At 38.5% G+C, this 25333-nt stretch overlaps 1 protein-coding gene across 2 annotated transcripts in view; it reads right to left on the bottom strand.

Annotated features, from left to right (window-relative positions):
* MTCH2 (mitochondrial carrier 2) overlaps positions 1-25333 on the bottom strand; it is a 43941-nt gene that overhangs the window by 16930 nt on the left and 1678 nt on the right. Inside the window, exons 2-10 of one of the 2 annotated variants that reach the window (XM_036892049.2) lie at positions 24676-24760; positions 24414-24520; positions 6591-6617; positions 6455-6490; positions 6304-6366; positions 4861-4918; positions 1972-2023; positions 1508-1567; positions 318-411 (exon numbers count right to left, since the gene is read on the bottom strand). In XM_036892049.2, coding sequence (XP_036747944.2) covers positions 318-411; positions 1508-1567; positions 1972-2023; positions 4861-4918; positions 6304-6366; positions 6455-6490; positions 6591-6617; positions 24414-24520; positions 24676-24760 — 582 coding nt within the window. The remainder of the gene's footprint in view (positions 1-317; positions 412-1507; positions 1568-1971; positions 2024-4860; positions 4919-6303; positions 6367-6454; positions 6491-6590; positions 6618-24413; positions 24521-24675; positions 24761-25333) is intronic. The other variant, XM_036892050.2, reaches the window with a different exon arrangement.

Raw genomic sequence — 25333 nt, forward strand, 5'->3', positions numbered from 1 at the left:
TTGTACTGTATCTTCTGGTCTCTCTTTTAAGAGTAGTTGAATTTGCTGTATTTTCAAAACCATATATGGTTTTGGGAGGAGATTTCTGCCACCCTACTCACACCACCATCTTGAGCCCCTCTGCTAGGAACTTTCTAGGTGCATTTCTCTATGATAAACAGTATAGGCCATTCGACTAGCCTTTGAGAACATGACTGATAATGTTTAGCTATAAAATGAGTTTGGCACATAATTAACTGCTGTCTTTCTGTAAAGCTAACCTCATTGCCAAGTGAATACTGTACAGACAGTACCAATATATCAAGGTCATGACCTACCCCACTGTCCAGTGCGTAGGTATTGACGAGGTAGGCCAGTGAGTTACACAGCCACAGAGAAATGATGTCACCTAGGAGGCGAGGAATAAGACCCCTACATGAAGAAACAATAAAAGTAAGAACCAAGAAACATGATCAGTAAAAAGATAATCTTCTCAAAAAAGTGGAGATTTCAAAAAAATAGTAGAGAACTGTAAAGACATCAAATTGACGGAATCCAGCCCTCCTAACTAGCTCATTTTAGTTAATATGATTGTACTTCAGGCTAACCTCTAAGGAGTTTCATTCCCATTTTCAAAATAGAAGTTATACCCCCTTGACCTGTGGACAATGGCTCACCTTATTATTAGTATCTATAAGCAGGGAGGACAATAATTTGCCTACTTCAGAGAAAAGACTTAAATATGGTTTCTCCTAAACTACTTGATAATTATATTTGGCAGGGCAAAAGATGAGAAAAATTACAAAATGAGAATGGCCCAAACAATATAGGTAAGAGACACAAAAAAATATGCTTCCAGGGTCTAGGTGAGGCAGCATGGAGTAGTGATCACCCCACAGACTGAATTTAAGGCCTCAAATGCCACTTCCATCACTTTTCATCTATGTGTTGGGCAACAAATGAACTTCCCAGAGCATCCATTTTTTAATTTTTAAAATGACAATAGTAATAGCTGTCCTGCCTATCTTCCAGAGTATTTCTGATACTCAAATAAAATCAAATATGTAGAAACACTCTGACAATTAAAAAGGACCAGTTTTTGTTGTTAACAGAAGAATGAGGGTAGCAGTCCAAGTTCTTCCAAAGTAAATTCAAGGGGACTGATATCAACCTTGCAAAAACATTCTCTCAGGATAAGGAAGATATATGTTAGATGACTACCATTTTTAAGAAATTAATTTTCCTCATTTTACCAACAGTACATAATTGGGAATTTCCTATAAGGGCAGAATCTTGGAATTAATTTATTAGTTAAGAAAACAAAACCCTGGTTTCAATTGTCTTAGATGTGCAGAAGCAAAAGACTGGAATTTTACAATGGAACTTAAGTCAGAGGGCTTAAATTGAGCTTAACATGAAGTAAACCCAGAGTACATTTTCCTAGGGATTAAACAATCATGTCCTCATCTTCATTAAAGCTTTCCACTTACACAAAAATTGCACACACACAAATCAACAATCTACTCACGCAAAAAATCCTAGGATGCCCTCTTCCTGATAGATGGTTACTATGGAGTCAAAAAGCCCACTAGGTACAGAGGAAGGGAAGGTAAAATATTATTTTACAGCTACTAAAATAAATGTTCAATTATTACTTTTGACAAGGTCAAACTTATATCCCTTTTCTACCACCCTCACTTTGCAAAGACAGTTGAATTTGGAGATAAAAGTGGTAATATTACTACCTAAGTAAGGGTGGAGTCATATGGAATCAGGGAGAATTTTGGCTTCACTCTGCAACTTACTTTGACATCTTGGGTAGGCTACTAAACCTGCCTGGGTCATCATTTTCTATTTTACTAGGTTTTACACAAATCAAATGATGGAAAATGTATCAATTTGTTCTGTAAAGTCTAAGCCATTATAAAACTGTAAAGTACATACTTTGGCTTTGACAGATCTTCATGAATGCTTGAAAATAAAAACACTTACCAGTACTTGGATTCCCTACCAATGAATTGCACCATAGATCTCAGAGTGATCACTGCAGAAAACATAGAAAAGATTTTTAACCACCATAAAAGAAAATTACAGACCAATATTCTTGATGAACATAGATGCAAAAATACTCAACAAAATATTAGCAAACCAAATTCAAAAATACATCAAGAGGATCATACACCATGATCAAGTGGGATTCATTTCAGGGATGCAAGGATGGTACAACATTCAAAAATCCATCAGCACCATCCAACACATCAACAAAAAGAAGGACAAAAACTACATGGATCATCTCCATAGATGCTGAAAAAGCATTCAACAAAATTCAACACCCAGTCATGATAAAAACTCTAAAAAAATGGGTATAGAGGGCACGTACCTCAACATAATAAAGGCCATATATGACAAACCCACAGCTAACATCATACTTAACAGCAAGAAGCCGAAAGCTTAACAAGACAGGGATGTTAACTCTCCCCAGTGTTATTCAACATAGTACTGCAAGTCCTAGCAATGACAACACACAAAACAAAGAAATACAAGGCATCCAGATTAGTAAAGAAGTCAAACTGTCCGTGTTTGCAGATGACATGACATTGTACATAAAAAAACCTTGAAGAATCCACTCCAAAACTACCAGAATTAATATCTGAATTCAGCAAAGCTGCAGGATACAAAATTAATACACAGAAATCTGTTGCTTTCCTATACACTAATGATGAACTAGCAGAAAGAGAAATCAGGAAAACAATTCCATTCACAATTGCATCAAAAAGAATAAAATACCTAGGAATAAACCTAACCAAGGAAGTGAAAGACCTATACCCTGAAAACTATAAGACACTCTTAAGAGAAATTAAAGAGGACACTAGCAAATGGAAACTCATTTCATGTTCCTGGCTAGGAAGAATTAATATTGTCAAAATGGCCATCCTGCCTAAAGCAATCTACAGATTTAATGCAATCCCTATCAAAATACCAGCAGCATTCTTCAACAAACTGAAACAAATAGTTTTAAAATTCATATGGAACAGCAAAAGACCCCAAATAGCCAAAGCAATCCTGAGAAGGAAGAATAAAGCAGGGGGGAGCTCACTTCCCAACTTCAAGCTCTACTACAAAGCCACAGTAATCAAGACAATTTGGTACTGGCACAAGAACAGACCCACAGACCAGTGGAACACAATAGAGAGTCCAGATATTAACCCAAACATATATGGTCAATTAATATACGATAAAGGAGCCATGGACATACAACGGGGAAATGACAGCCTCTTCAACAGCTGGTGTTGGCAAAACCGGACAGCTGTATGCGAGAGAATGAAACTGGATCATTGTCTAACCCCATATACAAAAGTAAATTTGAAATGGATCAAAGACCTGAATGTAAGTCATGAAACCATAAAACTCTTAGAAAAAAACATAGGCAAAAATCCCTTCAACGTAAACATGAGCAACTTCTTCATGAACCTATCTCCCCGGGCAAGGGAAACAAAAGCAAAAATGAACAAGTGGGACTATATCAAGCTGAAAACCTTCTGTACAGCAAAGGACACCAACAACAGAACAAAAAGGCATCCTACTGTATGGGAGAATATATTCATAAATGACAGATCCAATAAAGGGTTGACATCCAAAATATATAAAGAGCTCACATGCCTCAACAAACAAAAAGCAAATAATCTAATTTAAAAATGGGCAGAGGATCTGAACAGACACTTCTCCAAAGAAGAAATTCAGATGGCCAACAGACCCATGAAAAGATGCTCCACATCACTTGTCATCAGAGAAATGCAAATTAAAACCACAATGAGAAATCGCCTCACAGCAGTAAGGATAGCCACCAACCAAAAGACAAACAACAACAAATGTTGGCGAGGTTGTGGAGAAAGGGGAACCCTTCTACACTGCTGGTGGGAATGTAAATTGGTTCAAACATTGTGAAAAACAGCATGGAGGTTCCTCAAAAAACTCAAAGTAGAAATACCATTTGACCAAGGAATTTCAACCCTAGGAATTTACCCTAAGAATGCAGCAGCCAGTTTGCAAAAGACATATGCACTCCTATGTTTACTGCAGCACTATTTACAATAGCGAAGAAATGGAAGCAACCTAAGTGTCCATCAGTAGATGAATGGATAAAGAAGAAGTGGTATATATACACAATGGGATATTATTCAGCCATAAGAAGGAAACAAATACTGCCATTTGCAACAACATGGATGGAGCTAGAGGGTATTATGCTCAGTGAAATAAGGCAGGCAGAGAAAGACAAGTATCAAATGATTTCACTCATCTGTGGAGTATAAGAACAAAGAATAAACTGAAGGAACAAAACAGCAGCAGACTCGCAGAACCTAAGAATGGACTAACAGTGTAACAGTAACAAAGGGAAAGGGACTGGGGAGGATGGGTGGGAAGGGAGGGATAAGGGGAGAAAAAAAAAAGGGCCATTACTATTAGCAGACATAATGTAGGAGGGCTGCACAATACAGAGAAGACAAGTAGTGACTCTATAGCATCCTACTATGCTGATGGACAGTGACTGTAATGGGGTATGTGGGGGGAACTTGGTGATGGGGGAGTCTAGTAAACATAATGCTCCTCATGTAATTGTAGATTAATGACACCAAATAAACAAATAAATAAATGATTTAAAAAACTATGTTGAGATAAATTTTGATAGCTCTAAAACAATTTTTTTCCCCTCCTTTTTCTATCTGGATAAAGTAGATAAAAGCCAAAACAAGGAAGCAAACAAAAAACAAACAGGCAAAGCACTTCAGTGAACTCCCATGTCAATGTATCCAAGCAGTCAGGAGAGTTCATGTTCTAAAAAAAAGTTAAAAAATCAGACTTCAGTTATCAACTCAAACATACCGTGGAAGGGATGTGTGATGAGGGTAGCAGCAGAACGAGCCATCATCTCTCGAGTTGTCTAGAAACAATCAATACACACTTTTGAAATCTAAATAAATAATACTGAAATTCCTATGAGAAGTAAAGTGGGTGGATACTGTAGAATAAAAAAGTAATTGACACAGCACTCCTGCACTGGTTTTAGGGAATAGCTTGAATGGGATACAATATAACACTGTCACTCTATCTGCCTTTGACTCAAGGATTTCAATGTTCTGCTAGAGACACTGCTCCAAAAATCTCTGCAGAGCAGATCTGGTATCTTGTGAGTTTTACTGATTTAAAAAAAAGGAAAGAAATAGGGAGGGTCACAGGCAAACAGTTATTGAGCTGGAATAAAACTATGGAGTCTATATTTAGATTACCAAATCGCTCTCTCATTGTGGGTGATTTTGGAGACTCTGATACCTACACTAGACAAATGTCAGGCTCTATTTAATCTCAAGGAGAAAAGAACAACTTTTATTTGATTTTCAACCACAATCCTGTAACTGCAGTATTTCAGAGCTGCTGTATTTATTCTAGTTTGTTTTTCTTTCGAAGTCAGTGTAAAGAGGTAGAAAATTAAACTATGATACTTAGAGGCAGGCTGTAAAGATAGGTCTGTCATTTATTTTTGTATCTAAACATTATCTTCAGTCACTTAGTTAAGACAATATCCCTTGCCCCCACTCCAAAGGTAGTTCTGAGAAGACCCTGTGGGATGGGATGTGCTAATTAAAGTTAAGAAAATGAAAAATGCATATTAATATATGCATCTCTTCTTTTAAATAAACTCACTACATGAAAATTTACAGGAAACAAAGTCATTTCATCTGGTATCTAGATATGTAGCAAGGTTTGTTTGGGAATGTGTATTTTAGAAGGCAGCATTTACTGGAAAATTATGACCTCACTAAAGATAATTCAACAATGTAAAGTCTGAGAAATAAAAGAGTAGTTCTGAAAGCTGAAATTTTAAGTCAGGCATGAAACAAACTCCAAAGGCAGAAGATGGGAGTGGGAAGTGAATGATGAGGAGCATCCCAAAGACAGAATACTGCTGTGGAAGCACTGCTGGGCATACAATATCCAAAAAAACAGAGGGCCTGGCCACTATTTTAACACTTTTGTGCCAGAAGCTTTCTACTCTATTAGAAGACTTTCAAGAGAAACCTCTCCAATTTTAAAGATGAAACAAGTGGGCAAAATTAGTTTCCTTAAAATGCATCTATTCCAAACAGCAAGCAATGCTCTTTCTCTTTTTTTATGTTATGTATGTAGCAGAGCCCAGATTAAATAGGGATTTAATTTCATTTGGAATAAGATACTGAACATATAGGCCTGATGATCCTGATTCCACAACTGCTGCATTATATACACTCTGATTTAGGAAAACAGCACAGCACATAATTCATCTCTTACCTCCTTGATAACTCGGTCAAAGGAAGATGAGACTTCTTTCTGTACAATTCCAGGTCCTAACTCCTAGAAAATAAATGAAAGAAGACAGATATCTTCATGGTTTTAAACAGAACTGTTCAAACTGGTGGCCACTCTGTATGCCAACACTCACTGAGATGAAAGGGAAACTGACTGCTTGTCCCTTCTCCTAAAGAGGACCAAAGAGCAATAGTAACTTGCAAGGAAATGGGCCCATTTATATGATGTGCACAAACTTACATGATGCATACAAATCGACCCCAACATACCTCAACCTTGTCACACTCATGGTAATGCTACAAAGGAAGAGAACAGAAAAAAATGGATGATTAGGGTTATCATAGTGTCAGTAAGACAGGACATAAAATGAAAACTCTATTGGTAGAACATAAAATAAGGTAGTTGATTTTTCTCTTCACTGCATATCTACAATTAACTCTACTTCTAATTAATCAACTGGAAATGTGTCTATAAGATGATCTTGTTGCAAAGTTTAACATATCAGTGAGCTGAACGAATAAGAAACTCATGAAGCCTTATCTAAAAGAAGAAAAAGGAAATAGAACAAAATTCCAAGGACATAATGTACTAAACATACACATTTAACAGAAAATAAATTGGTAAAAACACAGCCCAGGACTAAGGCTATGGAAGAAGCCTCATGACTTTTTCATGGAAGAAATAGGACTAATACCAAACAATCTAATACAAGAATGGACAACACTGATGGACGGTGACTGGAATGGGGCATGGGAGGGGTACTCAACAATAAGGGTGAATGTAGTAACCACATTGTTTTCCTTGTGAAACCTTCAAAAGAGTGTATATCAATGATAACTTAAAAAAAAAAAAAAAAAACCAGACAGAGGACCTGAACATTTTTCCAAAGAAGACATACAAACGGCCAAGAGGCATATGAAAAGATGTTCAACATCACTAATTATTAGGGAAATGCAAATCAAAACCACAATGAGATACCACCTCACACTGGCTATCATCAAAATGGTAAGAAATAACAAGTGGAGAAAAGGGAAGCCTTGTACACTGTTGGTTGGAATGTAAATTGGTGCACCCACTATGGAAAACAGTATGGAGTATAAAGATTCCTCAAAAAGCTAAACAGCACTACGATATGAACCAGCTATTCCACTTCTGGGTATTTATTCAAAGAATTTTAAAATTTGAAAAGATATACGCACCCCGATGTTCACGGCAATAAATAGCTAAGATATGGAAAAAACCTAACAGTCCATTAATAGATGGATGAATAAATGTGTGATATACATACACACAATGGAATATTACTCAGCCAATAAAAAGGATGAAATCTTGACATCTGCGACAACATGGACAGCCTTGAGATTATTATGTTAAGTGAAATAAGTCAGAAGGAGAAGGACAAAAATAGTATCATTTCACTTGTATGTGGAATCTAAAAAACAGAACCCCTAAACAAGAAAACAAAACAAAACAAACTCACAGACACAAAGAACAGATTGTGGTTACCAGAAGGAAAGGGGGCTAAGGGTGGATGAAATGGACAAAAGGGGTCAAGTATATAGTGATAAATGATAACTAAATTTATGGAGGTAATCACTTGAATACAGGTGTTGAAATAAGTTGAATGCCTGAAACTTATATGTTGTTATATATCAATTTTACCACCCCCCCAGGAAAAGCAGGACCAACACCAAATTAGGGCAATTCCAAATTAGGGAAAGACTCTTTTCTTCACTGTACAAAAGAAGAGAGAATTGGTACTAAGTCCGAATAGCTAAGATCACTTCACTTTTCCTTTGATATCTCACTGTTTCTAAAATAAGCAAGAGATTTTTTTCTCTTCTGGAGGACATAAATACCACCATGACTCAGACTATATTGGAAGAGAAGATAGTATTTGTGGGATATCTCAGAGATAGGAGAGGGACTAGGTGAAATAAAAAAAAAAAAATCAGACAATTGAGCACCTACTCATAGCAGATTTAAAAAATGGCAATACTTTGTTTTCTAAAAATTAATAAAGCTGTTTAAAAAACCAGAGGCAAGACAGTGTCAAGATTAAGCAAAATTAAATTTTTGGGTCAAATTCCAGATCTTTGGCCAGAATTAATTCTAACAGTTTCAAGTGTCCAAAATTTAACCATTTCTAGACTTTCCTTTTTAATTACATTAACATTTTCTACATGTCTCTTCTACATTATTCTGAGCATACTTCAATTAAATTCCTATTCAGCTCTAGAGATCTCTTTCTTATAAAAGTTAACAGTTTCATCAACCCTGTATTGGTCTTTCTTCTTGATTGTATAAGCTGCTTTTGATAATAAGTGTAGTACCATTCACCTATTATATTTCATCTGGCTATATGTGACACATACTCAGGGTTACCTGGTTACCTCAAGTTTGTCTTACTTTTCCCTTACATAAAGGAACTTCGTCTCAAGCAGTAATTTTACTTTTGCTCTAAGATTGTACATAAACCTCTGACGAGATGACAACTGCCTTTCCATATGTGAATCTCACTTAAGTAACAGCAACATTTTCACTGAGCTCAGAGCAGGGTGCAGCTGGAAAAGAAACAGTAGTAATCAATCCACCAAAAACCTAAGTCAATTAAGACTCCATCACTCTGAGTCATGGGCAATCTGAAATGGTTCTTCTAAATTCAGTCCATAGGCATGATAAAAGAATACATGAACAACAACAGAATGACTGAAGTTTAAGTTCCATCCCTCACCTTTCCCCCTTCCAAAAGTAACCTCTATCCTGCAGATGATGTACACTTTGGTGAGATTAAAAAATAAAATAAAAAACTTCCAAATATATTCAACATAATATATATACAGAAGCAGTGCACAAAATACTAGTGTACAACGTAATAAATAATTAAAAGGCAAATATCCATATAGCCATGATCCAGGTCAAGGATAACCATTTCCATAATCCCAGAACACCATGCGTGGTCCCTTCTTGTCCCTCTTATCACAAATAACCACTATCCTGACATTTATGCTTACCTTGTTAAGGCTTTTAAAAAAATAAGTTTGAAACAGAAAACATTTTACTAGGGGTAACACTAGAAATAAGAGGAAAATAACTTGAGAAAGAAGTCCATATCTTTCAATCACCTTCCTTCCTCCTTCAAATAAATAAAAAGAACTACACAGAAAAATTAAGTGTATTTTTTCTGCTCAGGACAACTGGTGCAAGGGAAGAAGGCTGTGTAGATAAAAATCAATTACTTCGAGGGCGGAGCTAAGATGGTGGCATGAGTAGAGCAGCAGAAATCTCCTCCCAAAACCATATATATTTTGGAAAATACAACAAAAACAACTATCCCTAAAAGAGAGACCAGAAGATACAGGACAACAGCCAGGCTACATCTACACCTGCAAGAACCCAGCTCCTTGCAAAGGGGGTAAGATACAAGTCACAGACCAGGGTGACCCGAGCACCCCTCACCCCAGCTCCCGGTGGGAGGAGAGGAGTTGGAGCGGGGAGGGAGAGGGAGCCCAGGACAGCTAATTAGCCAGCCCTAGCCATCCGCACCAGAGCAAAGAAACACAGTGCGTGGGGTGCTGGATACTAGGGAAACGGGACAGTAAAACCTGCAAGTGGGTCCCCGCAGTCGGCGCCCCTGGGACAAAGAAAAGCGAGTGCTTTTTGAAAGGTTTAAAGGGACAGGGACCCCACAGCTAGACAGAAACGTCCCAGGACACTTAGCCCAGCAGCTGGGAACCCCAGGGAACTCTGGGCACCCTAACCCCCTCGGCGGCAGTGCAACTCGGAGGACCCTCATGGAGATAAACAGCCTCCCGCCTGTTTCCCCTCCAACGCTGCTCCGCCATAGTGGAGCAGAAGCCTGAGGACGGCCATGCCCACAGCAGCAGGGCAGAGAATCTTTCACAGCAGCTGGGCAAGAATTAGAAACCCCGTTTGCACGCAGCTGCCCAGCACACGCCGCTAAGGGTTGCCATTCTGCCAGGAGAGGAAGGCCAAAACCAGCAAGAAGGGATGTTCTCCCAGCCAACACATGTACCAGCTGCCCACAACTACCTCTATCGCCATGAAAAGGCAGAAGAATTTGATCCAGACCAGACTAACCCAGACATCCTCCCCAAAGAAAGAATCTGGGGAGCTAGAACTAATCAACCTCCCTGAAAAAGAAATCAAAATAAAGGTCATAACCATGCTGATGTAGCTGCAGAGAAATATGCAAGCGCTAAGGGATGAAGTCTGGAAGATTACAGAAATAAAACAATCTCTAGAAGGATTTATAAGCAGAATGGATAAGATGCAAGAGGCCACTGATGGAATAGAAACCAGAGAACAGGAACGCATAGAAGCTGACACACAGAGAGATAAAAGGATCTCTAGGAATGAAACAATATTAAGAGAACTGTGGGACCAATCCAAAAGGAACAATATCTGCATTATAGGGGTACCAGAAGAAGAAGAAGAGAGAAAAAGGGATAAAAAGTGTATTTGAAGAAACAATTGCTGGAAACTTCCCCAAACTGGGGGAGGAAATAATCGTTCAGACAACGGAAGTACACAGAACTCCCAACACAAGAGACCCAAGGAGGATAACACCAAGAAACATAATAATTACAATGGCAAAGAACAAGAACAAGGACAGAGTTCTAAAGGCAGCTAGAGAGAGGGAAAAGGTCACCTATAAAGGAAAACCCATCAGGCTATCATCAGACTTCTCAACAGAAACCTTACAGGCCAGAAGAGAATGGCATGATATATTTAATGCAATGAAACACAAGGGCCATGAACCAAGAATGCTATATCCAGTACGATTATCATTTAAATATGAAGGACGGATTAAACAATTCCCAGACAAGCAAAAGTTGAAGGAATTTGCCTCCCACAAACTACCTCTACAGGGTATTTTAGAGGGACTGGTCTAGATGGGGGCACTCCTAAGGATAAACAGATGTCACCAGAGAAAATAAACTCGCAGCAAAGAAAGCAAACCAACCAAATACTAACTAAAGGCAAAAAATTAAATCAAATACCCACAAAAGCAGTCAAAGGAAACACAAAAGAACACAGAATAAAACACCCAACATATAAAGAATGGAGGAGGAGGAATAAGAAGGAAGAAAAATAATCACCAGTGTCAATAAAAGCTCAATAAGCAAGTTAAGTTAGGCACTAAGATACTAAAGAAGCTAACCTTGAACCTTTGGTAACCATGAATCTAAAGCCTGCAATGGCAATAAGTACTTACCTTTCAAAAATCACCCTAAATGTAAATGGACTGAGTGCACCACTCAAAAGACACAGAGTAATAGAATGGATAAAAAACCAAGACCCATCTATATGCTGCTTACAAGAGACCCATCTTAAACCCAAAGACATGCAGACTAAAAGTCAAGGGATGGAAATAGATATTCCATGCAAACAACAGGGAGAAAAAAGCAGGTGTTGCAGTACTAGTATCAGACAAAATAGACTTCAAAACAGAGAAGGTAACAAGAGATAAAGAAGGACATTACATAATGATAAAGAGTTCAGTCCAACAAGAGGATATAACCATTATAAATATATATGCACCCAAACACAGGAGCACCAGCATATGTGAAACAAATATTAACAGAATTAAAGGAGGAAATAGAATGCAATGCATTCATTTTAGGAGACTTCAACACACCACTCACTCCAAAGAATAGATCCACCAGACAGAAAATAAGTAAGGACAGAGAGGCACTGAACAACACACTAGAACAGATGGACCTAATAGACATCTATAGAACTCTACATCCAAAAGCAACAGCATACACATTCTTCTCAAGTGCACATGGAACATTCTACAGAATAGACCACATACTAGGGCACAAAAAGAGCCTCAGTAAATTCAAAAAGATTGAAATTCTATCAAACAACTTTTCAGACCACAACGGAATAAAACTAGAAATAAATTGTACAAAGAAAGCAATAAGGCCCACAAACACATGGAAGCTTAACAACATGCTCCTAAATAATCAATGGATCAACGACCAAATTAAAATGGAGATCAAACAAATGACAACAGCAACACAAAGCCCCAACTTCTGTGGGACGCAGCAAAAGCAGTCTTACGAGGAAAGTATATAGCAATCCAGGCATATTTAAAGAAGGAAGAACAATCCCAAATGAATAGCCTAATGTCACAATTATTGAAATTGGAAAAAGAAAAACAAATGAGGCCTAAAGTCAGCAGAAGGAGGGACATAATAAAGATCAGGGAACAAATAAATAAAATTGAGAAAAATAAAACAATAGAAAAAATCAATGAAACCAAGAGCTGGTTCTTTGAGAAAATAAACAAAATACATAAGCCTCTAGCCAGACGTATTAAGAGAAAAAGAGAATCAACACACGTCAACAGAATCAGAAACAAGAAAGGAAAAATCACGACGGACCCCACAGAAATACAAAGAATTATTAGAGAATACTATGAAAACCTATAGGCTAACAAACTGGAAAACCTAGAATGGACAACTTCTAAGAAAAATACAACCCTCCAAGACTGACCAAGGAAGAAACACAAAATCTAAGCAAACTAATTACCAGCAAAGACATTGAAGTGGTAATAAAAAAACTACCCAGGAACAAAACACCCGGGCCAGATGGATTTACCTCAAAATTTTATCAGACATACAGAGAAGACATAATACCCATTCCCCTTAAAATTTTCCAAAAAATAGAAGAGGAGGGAATAGTCCCAAACTCATTCTATGAAGACATTACCCTAATACCAAAACCAGGCAAGGACCCCACTAAAAAAGAAATTACAGACCAATATCTCTGATGGACATAGATGCAAAAAAACTCAACAAAATATTAGCAAAACGAATTCAAGAATACATCAAGAGGATCATACACCATGATCCAGTGGGATTCATTTCAGGGATGCAACAATGGGTCAACATTCGAAAATCCATCAACATCTTCCACCATATCAACAAAAAGAAGGACAAAAACCACATGATCATCTCCACAGATGCTGAAAAAACATTGGACAAAATTTAACATCCATTCATGATAAAAACTTGCAACAAAATGGGTATAGAGGGCAAGTACCTCAACACAATAAAGGCCATATATGATAAACCCACAGCCAACATCATACTGAACAGCAAGAAGCTGAAAGCTTTTCCTCTGAGATCAGGAACAAGACAGGGATGCCCACTCTCCCCACTGTTATTCAACATAGTACTGGAGGTCCTAGCCATGGCAATTAGACAAAACAAAGAAATACAAGGAATCCAGATTGGTAAAGAAGTTAAACTGTCACTATTTGCAGATGACATAATATTGTACATAGAAAACCATAAAGACTCCACTCCAAACTACTAGAAATAATATTGGAATTCAGCAAAGTTGCAGGATACAAAATTAACACACAGAAATCTGTGGCTTTCCCATACATAACAATGAACTAATAGAAAGAGAAATCAGGAAAAAAATTCCATTCACAATAGCATCAAAAATAATAAAATACCGAGGAATAAACCTAACCAAGGAAGTGAAAGACCTATACCCTGAAAACTTTAAGACAGTCTTAAGAGAAATTAAAGAGGACACTAACAAATGGAAACTCATCCCATGCTCCTGGCTAGGAAGAATTAATATCGTCAAAATGGCCATCCTGCCCAAAACAATATACAGATTTGATGCAATCCCTATCAAATTACCAATAGTATTCTTCCATGAACTGGAACAAATAGTTCAAAAATTCATATGGAAACAACAAAGACCCCGAAAAGCTAAAGAAATCCTGAGAAGGAAGAATAAAGTTGGGGGGGATCTCATTCCCCAATTTCAAGCTCTACTACAAAGCCACAGTAATCAAGACAATTTGGTACTGGCACAAGAACAGACCCACAGACCAATGGAACAGAATATAGACTCCAAACATTAACCCAAACATATATGGTGAATTAATATTTGATAAAGGAGCCATGGACATACAATGGGGAAATGACAGTCTCTTCAACAGATGGTGCTGGCAAAACTGGACAGCTACATATAAGAGAATGAAACTGGATCACTGTCTTACCCCATACACAAAAGTAAATTCGAAATGGATCAAAGACTTGAATGTAAGTCATGAAACCATAAAACACTTAGAAGAAAACATAGGCATAAAGATGAAGAATCTGAGGAGAGGGGGCGGAAGATGGCGGCGTGAGTAGAGCAGCGGAAATCTCCTCCCAAAACAGCATATATCTATGAAAATATAACAAAGACAACCCTTCCTAGAATAAAGACCAGAGGACACAGGACAATATCCAGACCACATCCGCACCTGAGAGAACCCAGTGTCTCGCGAAGGGGGTAAGATACAAGCCCCGGCCCCGCGGGAGCCGAGCGCCCCTCCCCCCAGCTCCCGGCGGGAGAAGAGCAGGCAGAGCGGGAGGGAGACGGAGCCCAGGGCTGCCGAACACCCAGCCCCAGCCATCCGGGCCAGAGTGCAGGGCCCTCGATACTGGGAAAACAGGGCAGCAAGAACAGTGAGCAGGCACTGGAGGCTGGGCGACAGAGGACATAAGAAAAGCGCGCGACCATTTTTTTTTTTTTTGCTTTTTTGCTGCTTTGTTTTGGCGAGCGCTTTTTGGAAGTCTTAAAGGGACAGGGACCCCAATATTAGGGAAACAGGGCAGAAAGACCGGTGAGCAGAGGCCTGAGGCTGGCACCGGAGAATAAAGAAAAACGAACGACCACCTTTTTTTTTTTTTAATTAAAAAAAATTTTTTTTTTTTTAATTAAAAAAATTTTTTTTCTTGTTTTTTTTGTGGTCGCTGTTTTGTTTTGGCGGGTGCTTTTTGGAAGTCTTAAAGGGGCAGGGCGGGCCACTTAATCCAGAGGTAGGGAATCCGGGATCTCTGGGCACCCTAACCCCTGGGCTGCAGGGAGCAGGGAGGCCCCTTACGGAGATAAATAGCCTCCCAGCAGCTCCTGCTCCAACGCGACTCCACCACTTTGGAGTAGCTGCCCGAGCCAGGCCACGCCCACAGCAACAGCGGAGATTAACTCCATAGCAGCCGGGCAGGAAGCAGAAACCCTGTCTGCACGCAGCTGCGCAGCACAAGCCACTAGAGGCCGCTGTTCTCCCAGGAGAGGAGGGCCACAAACCAACAAGAAAGGAAGTCCTTCCAGCCATCACTCGTCCCAGTTCTGCAGACTATTCCTATCACCATGAAAAGGCAAAGCTACAGGCAGACAAAGATCACAGAGACAACACCAGAGAGGGAGACAGACCTAACCAGTCTTCCTGACAAAGAATTCAAAATAAGAATCATAAACATGCTGACAGAGATGCAGAGAAATACGCAAGAAAAATGGGATGAAGTCCGGAAAGAGATCACAGATGCCAGAAAGGAGATCGCAGAAATGAAACAAACTCTGGAAGGGTTTATAAGCAGAATGGATAGAATGCAAGAGGCCATTGATGGAATTGAAATCAGGGAACAGGAACGCATAGAAGCTGACATAGAGAGAGACAAAAGGATCTCCAGGAATGAAACAATATTAAGAGAACTGTGTGACCAATCTAAAAGGAGCAATATCCGTATTATAGGGGTCCCAGAAGAAGAAGAGAGAGGCAAAGAAATGGAAAGTATCTTAGAAGAAATAATTGCTGAAAACTTCCCCACACTGGGGGAGGAAGTAATCAAACAGACCACGGAAATACACAGAACCCCCAACAGAAAGGATCCAAGAAGGGCAACACCAAGACACATAATAATTAAAATGGCAAAGATCAAGGACAAGGAAAGAGTGTTAAAGGCAGCTAGAGAGAAAAAGGTCACCTATAAAGGGAAACCCATCAGGCTAACGTCAGATTTCTCAACAGAAACCCTACAGGCCAGAAGAGAATGGCATGATATATTCAATACAATGAAACAGAAGGGCCTTGAACCAAGGATACTGTATCCAGCACGACTATCATTCAAATATGACGGTGGGATTAAACAATTCCCAGACAAACAAAAGCTGAGGGAATTTGCTTTCCACAAACCACCTCTACAGAACATCTTACAGGGACTGCTCTAGATGGGAGCACTCCTAGAAAGAGCACAGCACAAAACACCCAACATATGAAGAATCGAGGAGGAGGAACAAGAAGGGAGAGAAGAAAAGAATCTCTAGACAGTGTATATAACAGCTCAATAAGCGAGCTAAGTTAGGCAGTAAGATACTAAAGAGGCTAACCTTGAACCTTTGGTAACCACGAATTTAAAGCCTGCAATGGCAATAAGTACATATCTTTCAATAGTCACCCTAAATGTTAATGGGTTGAATGCACCAATCAAAAGACACAGAGTAACAGAATGGATAAAAAAGCAAGACCCATCTATATGCTGCTTACAAGAAACTCACCTCAAACCCAAAGACATGTACAGACTAAAAGTCAAGGGATGGAAAAACATATTTCAAGCAAACAACAGTGAGAACAAAGCAGGGGTTGCAGTACTAATATCAGACAAAATAGACTTCAAAACAAAGAAAGTAACAAGAGATAAAGAAGGACACTACATAATGATAAAGGGCTCAGTCAAACAAGAGGATATAACCATTCTAAATATATATGCACCCAACACAGGAGCACCAGCATATGTGAAACAAATACTAACAGAACTAAAGGGGGATATAGACTGCAATGCATTCATTCTAGGAGACGTCAACACACCACTCACCCCAAAGGATAGATCCACTGGGCAGAAAATAAGTAAGGACACGGAAGCACTGAACAACACAGTAGAGCAGATGGACCTAATAGACATCTATAGAACTCTACATCCAAAAGCAGCGGGATATACATTCTTCTCAAGTGCACATGGAACATTCTCCAGAATAGACCACATACTAGGCCACAAAAAGAGCCTCAGAAAATTCCAAAAGATTGAAATCCTACCAACCAACTTTTCAGACCACAAAGGCATAAAACTAGAAATAAACTGTACAAAGAAAGCAAAGAGGCTCACGAACACATGGAGGCTTAACAACACGCTCCTAAATAATCAATGGATCAATGACCAAATCAAAATGGAGATCCAGCAATATATGGAAACAAATGACAACAACAACACTAAGCCCCAACTTCTGTGGGACGCAGCAAAAGCAGTCTTAAGAGGAAAGTATATAGCAATCCAAGCATATTTAAAAAAGGAAGAGCAATCCCAAATGAATGGTCTAATGTCACAATTATCGAAATTGGAAAAAGAAGAACAGATGAGGCCTAAGGTCAGCAGAAGGAGGGACATAATAAAGATCAGAGAAGAAATAAATAAAATTGAGAAGAATAAAACAATAGCAAAAATCAATGAAACCAAGAGCTGGTTCTTCAAGAAAATAAACAAAATAGATAAGCCTCTGGCCAGACTTATTAAGAAGAAAAGAGAGTCAACACAAATCAACAGTATCAGAAATGAGAAAGGAAAAATCACGACGGACCCCACGGAAATGCAAAGAATTATTGGAGAATACTATGAAAACCTATATGCTAACAAGCTGGGAAACCTAGGAGAAATGGACAACTTCCTAGAAAAATACAACCTTCCAAGATTGACCCAGGAAGAAACAGAAAATCTAAACAGACCAATTACCAGCAACGAAATTGAAGCGGTAATCAAAAAACTACCAAAGAACAAAACCCCCAGGCCAGATGGATTTACCTCGGAATTTTATCAGACATACAGGGAAGACATAATACCCATTCTCCTTAAAGTTTTCCAAAAAATAGAGGAGGAGGGGATACTCCCAAACTCATTCTATGAAGCTAACATCACCCTAATACCAAAACCAGGCAAAGACACCACCAAAAAAGAAAACTACAGACCAATATCCATGATGAACGTAGATGCAAAAATACTCAACAAAATATTAGAAAACCGAATTCAAAAATACATCAAAAGGATCATACACCATGACCAAGTGGGATTCATCCCAGGGATGCAAGGATGGTACAACATTCGAAAGTCCATCAACATCATCCACCACATCAACAAAAAGAAAGACAAAAACCACATGATCATCTCCATAGATGCTGAAAAAGCATTTGACAAAGTTCAACATCCATTCATGTTAAAAACTCTCAGCAAAATGGGAATAGAGGGCAAGTACCTCAACATAATAAAGGCCATCTATGATAAACCCACAGCCAACATTATATTGAACAGCGAGAAGCTGAAAGCATTTCCTCTGAGATCGGGAACTAGACAGGGATGCCCACTCTCTCCACTGTTATTTAACATAGCACTGGAGGTCCTAGCCACGGCAATCAGACAAAATAAAGAAATACAAGGAATCCAGATTGGTAAAGAAGAAGTTAAACTGTCAATATTTGCAGATGACATGATACTGTACATAAAAAACCCTAAAGACTCCACCCCAAAACTACTAGAACTGATATCGGAATACAGCAAAGTTGCAGGATACAAAATCAACACACAGAAATCTGTGGCTTTCCTATATACTAACAATGAACCAACAGAGAGAGAAATCAGGAAAACAACTCCATTCACAATTGCATCAAAAAAAATAAAATACCTAGGAATAAACCTAACCAAAGAAGTGAAAGACTTATACTCTGAAAACTACAAGTCACTCTTAAGAGAAATTAAAGGGGACACTAACAGATGGAAACTCATCCCATGCTCGTGGCTAGGAAGAATTAATATTGTTAAAATGGCCATCCTGCCCAAAGCAATATACAGATTTGATGCAATCCCTATGAAACTACCAGCAACATTCTTCAATGAACTGGAACAAATAATTCAAAAATTCATATGGAAACACCAAAGACCCCGAATAGCCAAAGCAATCCTGAGAAAGAAGAATAAAGTAGGGGGGATCTCACTCCCCAACTTCAAGCTCTACTATAAAGCCATAGTAATCAAGACAATTTGGTACTGGCACAAGAGCAGAGCCACAGACCAATGGAATAGACTAGAGAATCCAGACATTAACCCAGACATATATGGTCAATTAATATTTGATAAAGGAGCCATGGACATACAATGGCGAAATGACAGTCTCTTCAACAGGTGGTGCTGGCAAAACTGGACAGCTACATGTAGGAGAATGAAACTGGACCATTGTCTAACCCCATATACAAAAGTAAACTCAAAATGGATCAAAGACCTGAATGTAAGCCATGAAACCATTAAACTCTTGGAAGAAAACATAGGCGAAAACCTCTTAGACATAAACATGAGTGACCTCTTCTTGAACATATCTCCCCGGGCAAGGAAAACAACAGCAAAAATGAGTAAGTGGGACTATATTAAGCTGAAAAGCTTCTGTACAGCAAAAGACACCATCAATAGAACAAGAAGGATCCCTACAGTATGGGAGAATATATTTGAAAATGACACATCCGATAAAGGCTTGACGTCCAGAATATATAAGGAGCTCTCACGCCTCAACAAACAAAAAACAAATAACCCAATTAAAAAATGGGCAGAGGAACTGAACAGACAGTTCTCCAAAAAAGAAATACAGATGGCCAACAGACACATGAAAAGATGCTCCACATCGCTAATTATCAGAGAAATGCAAATTAAAACTACAATGAGGTATCACCTCACACCAGTAAGGATGGCTGCCATCCAAAAGACAAACAACAACAAATGTTGGCGAGGCTGTGGAGAAAGGGGAACCCTCCTACACTGCTGGTGGGAATGTAAGTTAGTTCAACCATTGTGGAAAGCAGTATGGAGGTACATCAAAATGCTCAAAACAGACTTACCATTTGACCCAGGAATTGCACTCCTAGGAATTTACCCTAAGAATGCAGCAATCAAGTTTGAGAAAGACAGATGCACCCCTATGTTTATTGCAGCACTATTTACAATAGCCAAGAATTGGAAGCAACCTAAATGTCCATCAATAGATGAATGGATAAAGAAGATGTGGTACATATACACAATGGAATACTACTCAGCTATAAGAAAAGGGCAAATCCAATCATTTGCAGCAACATGGATGGAGCTGGAGGGTATTATGCTCAGTGAAACAAGCCAAGCGGAGAAAGAGAAATACCAAATGATTTCACTTATCTGTGGAATATAAGAACAAAGGAAAAACTGAAGGAACAAAACAGCAGCAGAATCACAGAACTCAAGAATGGACTAACAGGTACCAAAGGGAAAGGGACTGGGGAGGATGGGTGGGTAGGGAGGGATAAGGGGGGGAGAAGTAGGGGGGGTATTAAGATTAACATGCATGGGGGGGTAGGAGAAAAGGGAGGGCTGTACAACACAGAGAAGGCAAGTAGTGATTCTACAACATTTTGCTATGCTGATGGACAGTGACTGTAAAGGGGTTTATAGGGGGGACCTGGTATAGGGGAGAGCCTAGTAAACATAATATTCGTCATGTAAGTGTAGATTAGTGATAGCAAAAAAAAAAAAAGAAAAAAAAAAAAAAAAAACGGCAGTTCCTGTGTGGTAACCTCCAACGAGTTCTACACAAGGGTATAAAGGGCATATAAAAGTGTAGGCAAAGGGTCTGTTTGTGTTTATACAGAGGATCAAAGCCTAATTGGGCTACCCCGAAAATGAACTAAGATACGATATGAAAAAGAACTTCCAACATCTGCACCCTCTGGAAGACTCATGCCAGAAGATGATCATCAAAAAACCCCAACAAAGATCCACGCACTGCTACAGCTGTAGATGCACTCATCCCACCAGTTCCTGGACCTGCCATGGGAATGAGGAAGGAGATATCTAAGCTGGCCTGTGCATACAGTAAAACAACAAAATTGGACTGGATCTATACTGTTGGAACTCAACCAAGAATTTGGAGAAGTGCAAATTGTAGCGCTCCAAAGTCTTACAACTACAAACTATTTATTGTTAAAAGAACATATGGCATGTGAACAGTCCCCAGGAATGGGTTGTTTTAATTTGTCTGATTTCTCTCAGACTGTTCAAGTTCATTTGGACAATATCCACCATATCATGGATAAGTTTTCACAAATGCCTAAGGTGCCTAACTGGTTTTCTTGGTTTCACTGCAGATGGCTGGTAATTACAGATATGCTTTGGTTATGTAACTATACTCCTATTATGTTAATGTGTGTGTGCAATTTAAGTAGTAGCTTAAAACCTATACATGCTGAAGTTACTCTACAAGAAGATATATCAAAGAAATAATCAATCTTCCCATGTTTTCTTCCGCCTGCTACTTCTATAGCTTTTCTTCTTCCTTCCTAATTACAACCCTTAAATAGAATTCGTGCCTCATATCAAATTTACCGAGTATCATAATTCTTCCAAGTGGTAAAGATACCTCAAGACAAATGCTGGGCATAGAAGCCACAGGGCATAAATATGCAAAGAAGTAAAAAGTTACCTTTTTCAAACAATAAGGCTTCTCTCTCACTTACCAACTTCACATTTCCCTGTATGGCCCCGGAAGATGACTGGTTAGCCAGAGACGGGTAAGATTCCTCAAGGGAGGAACAACCTAAGACAGGCACAGTCGCAGGGGGGCCATCAGGTGAGAAATTGGGGATCAACAGAGGTGAGGCTTAGAACCTCACCCCCCCGTTCTGAGAGAAATCTTCTGCATACGTGGATGTTTTATTGCCCTGGTCTAGCTTGGATGAACACATAGTCTACAGGCACACACCTGATCATCTACATGTGCTCTCTTACAACACTAAACTATGTTTTCTACCTTTATCTTGTATCTACCTACCACTTCAGCATTTTATTAAAAATAATAATAATAAAGAGAGAAATGTGGTATCCACATATAAATCAAGTATAAAAACCAAATGAGTATTCATATTTGAACTGACTGTTTATAGTTCATAATGCATGAGCAAAACCGAAAGTTTCTGTGATGACTGCCCTTGTACTGTTCACTATGTAACTTATTTATTATGTAAGAATTTGTTCTACATGTAAAAACTTGTTTGTTATGCCTCAGAAGATTGGAGACTGACAAAAATTAGGCTTGGGGTGGAATAATGATTGTGCATTGAGCATTGACTCCCCTATACAGAATTTTATTGTCGTTAACAACCATTTGATCAATAAATATGAGAGATGCCCTCACAAAAAAAAAAAAAAAAGGACAGACTTCCAATGGTAAAATACATTAGTAACCGGGATGTAAGGTATAGCATAAGGAATATAGTCAAGATATTGTAACAGCCTGGTAGGGTGATAGCTGGAACCTAGAATTATGTATATAAATGTTCTACCACTGTGTTGTACACTTGAAACTCATGTAATGTAATAGTGTGTGTCAACTACCCTTCAATAAAAAATAATTATTAAAAAAAAAAATAAAAATAAAAATAAAAAATAAAGATGAAGAATCTGAGCACAAAGAGATTTAAGTAGCTCACCCAAGGTCATAAAATAAATATTAAAACTTAAAAAAAAAAAAAAAGAAAAGAAAAAAAGAAAACATAGGCAAAAATCTCTTAGACATCAACATGAGTGACCTGTTCTTGAACATATCTCCCCGGGCAAGGGAAACAAATGCAAAAATGAACAAGTGGGACTATATCAAGCTGAAAAGCTTCTGTACAGCAAAGGACACCATCAATAGAACAAAATGATACCCTACAGTATGGGAGAATATATTCATAAATGACAGATCTGATAAAGGGTTGACATCCAAAATATATAAAGTGCTCATGCACCTCAACAAACAAAAAGCAAATAATCCAATTAAAAAATGGGCCGAGGAGTTGAACAGACAGCTCTCCTCGCAAAGAAGAAATTCAGATGGCCAACAGACACATGAAAAGATGCTCCACATTGCTAGTCATCACAGAAATGCAAATAAAAACCGCAATGATATATCACCTCACACCAGTAAGGATCGCCACCATCCAATAGACAAACAAGAAATGTTGGTGAGGTTGTGGAGAAAGGGGAACCCTCCTACGCTGCTGGTGGGAATGTAAATTAGTTCAACCATTGTGGAAAGCAGTAGGGAAGTTCCTCAAAAAGCTCAAAATAGACATACCATTTGACCCAGGAATTCCACTTCTAGGAATTTACCCTATGAATGCAGCAGCCCAGTTTGAAAAAGACAGATGCACCCCTATGTTTATCGCAGCACTATATAGAATAGCCACGTAATGGAAGCAACCTAAATGTCCATCAGTAGATGAATGGATAAAGAAGATGTGGTAAATATACACAATGGAATATTATTCAGCCATAAGAAGAAAACAAATCATACCATTTGCAACAACATGGATGGAGCTAGAGGGTATTATGCTCAGTAAAGTAAGACAGGCCGAGAAAGACATGTATCAAATCATTTCACTCATATGTGGAGTATAAGAACAAAGAAAAACTGAAGGAACAAAACAGCAGCAGAATCACGGAACCCAAGAATGGACTAACAGTTACCAAAGGGAAAGGGACTAGGGAGGATGGGTGGGAAGAGAGGGATAAGGGTGGGTAAAAAGAAAGGGGGCATTACGATTAGCATGTATAATATGAGGGGGGGCATGGGGAGGGCTGCGCAACTCAGTGAAGACAAGTAGTGATTCTACAGCATCTTACTACACTGATCGACAGTGACTGTAATGGGGTCTGAGAGGGGGACTTGGTGAAGGGGGGAGCCTAGTAAACATAATGTTATTCCTGTAATTGTAGATTAATGATAACAACAACAACAACAAAAAAAACCCCCAGATAACTATTAAAATAATAAGATTGAAAAAAAAAAAAAAGTGAATTACTTCATTTTATACAAATTCCCCTTGTTTCCCAGGAAAGAATTAATTTTCAATAAGCTATGTGGAGAAAGACAAATACCATATGACTCCACTTATTTTTGGAATATAAAAACCATGCAAAAGAGAAGGAACAAAACAGTATTAGACTCATAGACACTGAGAAGTGACTATTGGTTACCAAGGGGGAGGGGAGTGGGTGGGGGGCAGGTAGGGGACCTGTTGAACAACTGTAATGCACATTTGATGTATTTCAAGTAAATGTTTTTGTAAAGAGAAAGATCATGGCTATTAATATATCTTTGAAATTGCTCTTAATCAGAACAAACTGTGCATAAAGGTAGTCTAAATCTTTGGGGAGATTAATTGATTTTCCTACCTGTAGAACTTTCCCATGGACCACAGTTCCAAGGACTCCCGAACACAGTCTTGGAGTTAACCCTCTGAACAACCCACGCTTCCCATCGATGCTTGCAATGTGCCAAGCTAAGAACAAAGTCAGAGATTTAAATTCTAGTCAAAAGAGATGGATACATAGAAATTTCAAGGCAACAAATGCTTTCTATACATTTTCTTTCAGTAACTCCTGCCTATCACAGTTCTCGATGTCATTCAATTCCAAATAATTTAATGACACCTACCATAGCAAAAGAGACCAGGAAGCTGACATACTTGCCGCCCAAAAATATTTCGTCCTATGGTTGGAGGAAGAGGCTCATACCCCACCTTTAAACACAAGAGAATATATCAATACTCAGCAATTTTTCCCAAGGCCTCCTTGGTTGCAAAGTCTTTAACAAATAACAGAATTAGGGTTATTAATTTTTAACATAAGTTAAAATGCAGTGCATGTTTTCCAAGGCAATGATGAGGTACCATCCTTGTCAGTTTTCTATTTTGTCACATGATAAGACTGGTTTCACTACACCCTGAGTTTTAGTTTGGTTTAAATACTGTAAAGTCAACAATGTAGCAGAGATAGCCTTATTTACAACTGAAGACAGAATAAGGGGACTTTTGTGTTAGGAAAGATACAGTTTACTGAGGAGGCTCAAATAATTTTTAAGAAAATCTAACACTTTCTTTTTTTATATTTGGACAAAATGAGAAGACTAAGCCAGCATCAACTTCATATTTTGGCTAGCAAGACAAAACACCTTTAAAAGGTAAATGTAGTTAGAATTGACTAATTCACCTGGGAAATCATTATAAGCTAAGTTCATATTAAATAAGCACAGTCATTAACAATCCAATGAAGGCCATTTTAGAGTTAATGATTATCATTTTATTTCTACAGTA

Source organism: Manis pentadactyla, chromosome 9, assembly GCF_030020395.1.
Source record: "Manis pentadactyla isolate mManPen7 chromosome 9, mManPen7.hap1, whole genome shotgun sequence".
NCBI classification, from domain to species: Eukaryota; Metazoa; Chordata; class Mammalia; order Pholidota; family Manidae; genus Manis; species Manis pentadactyla.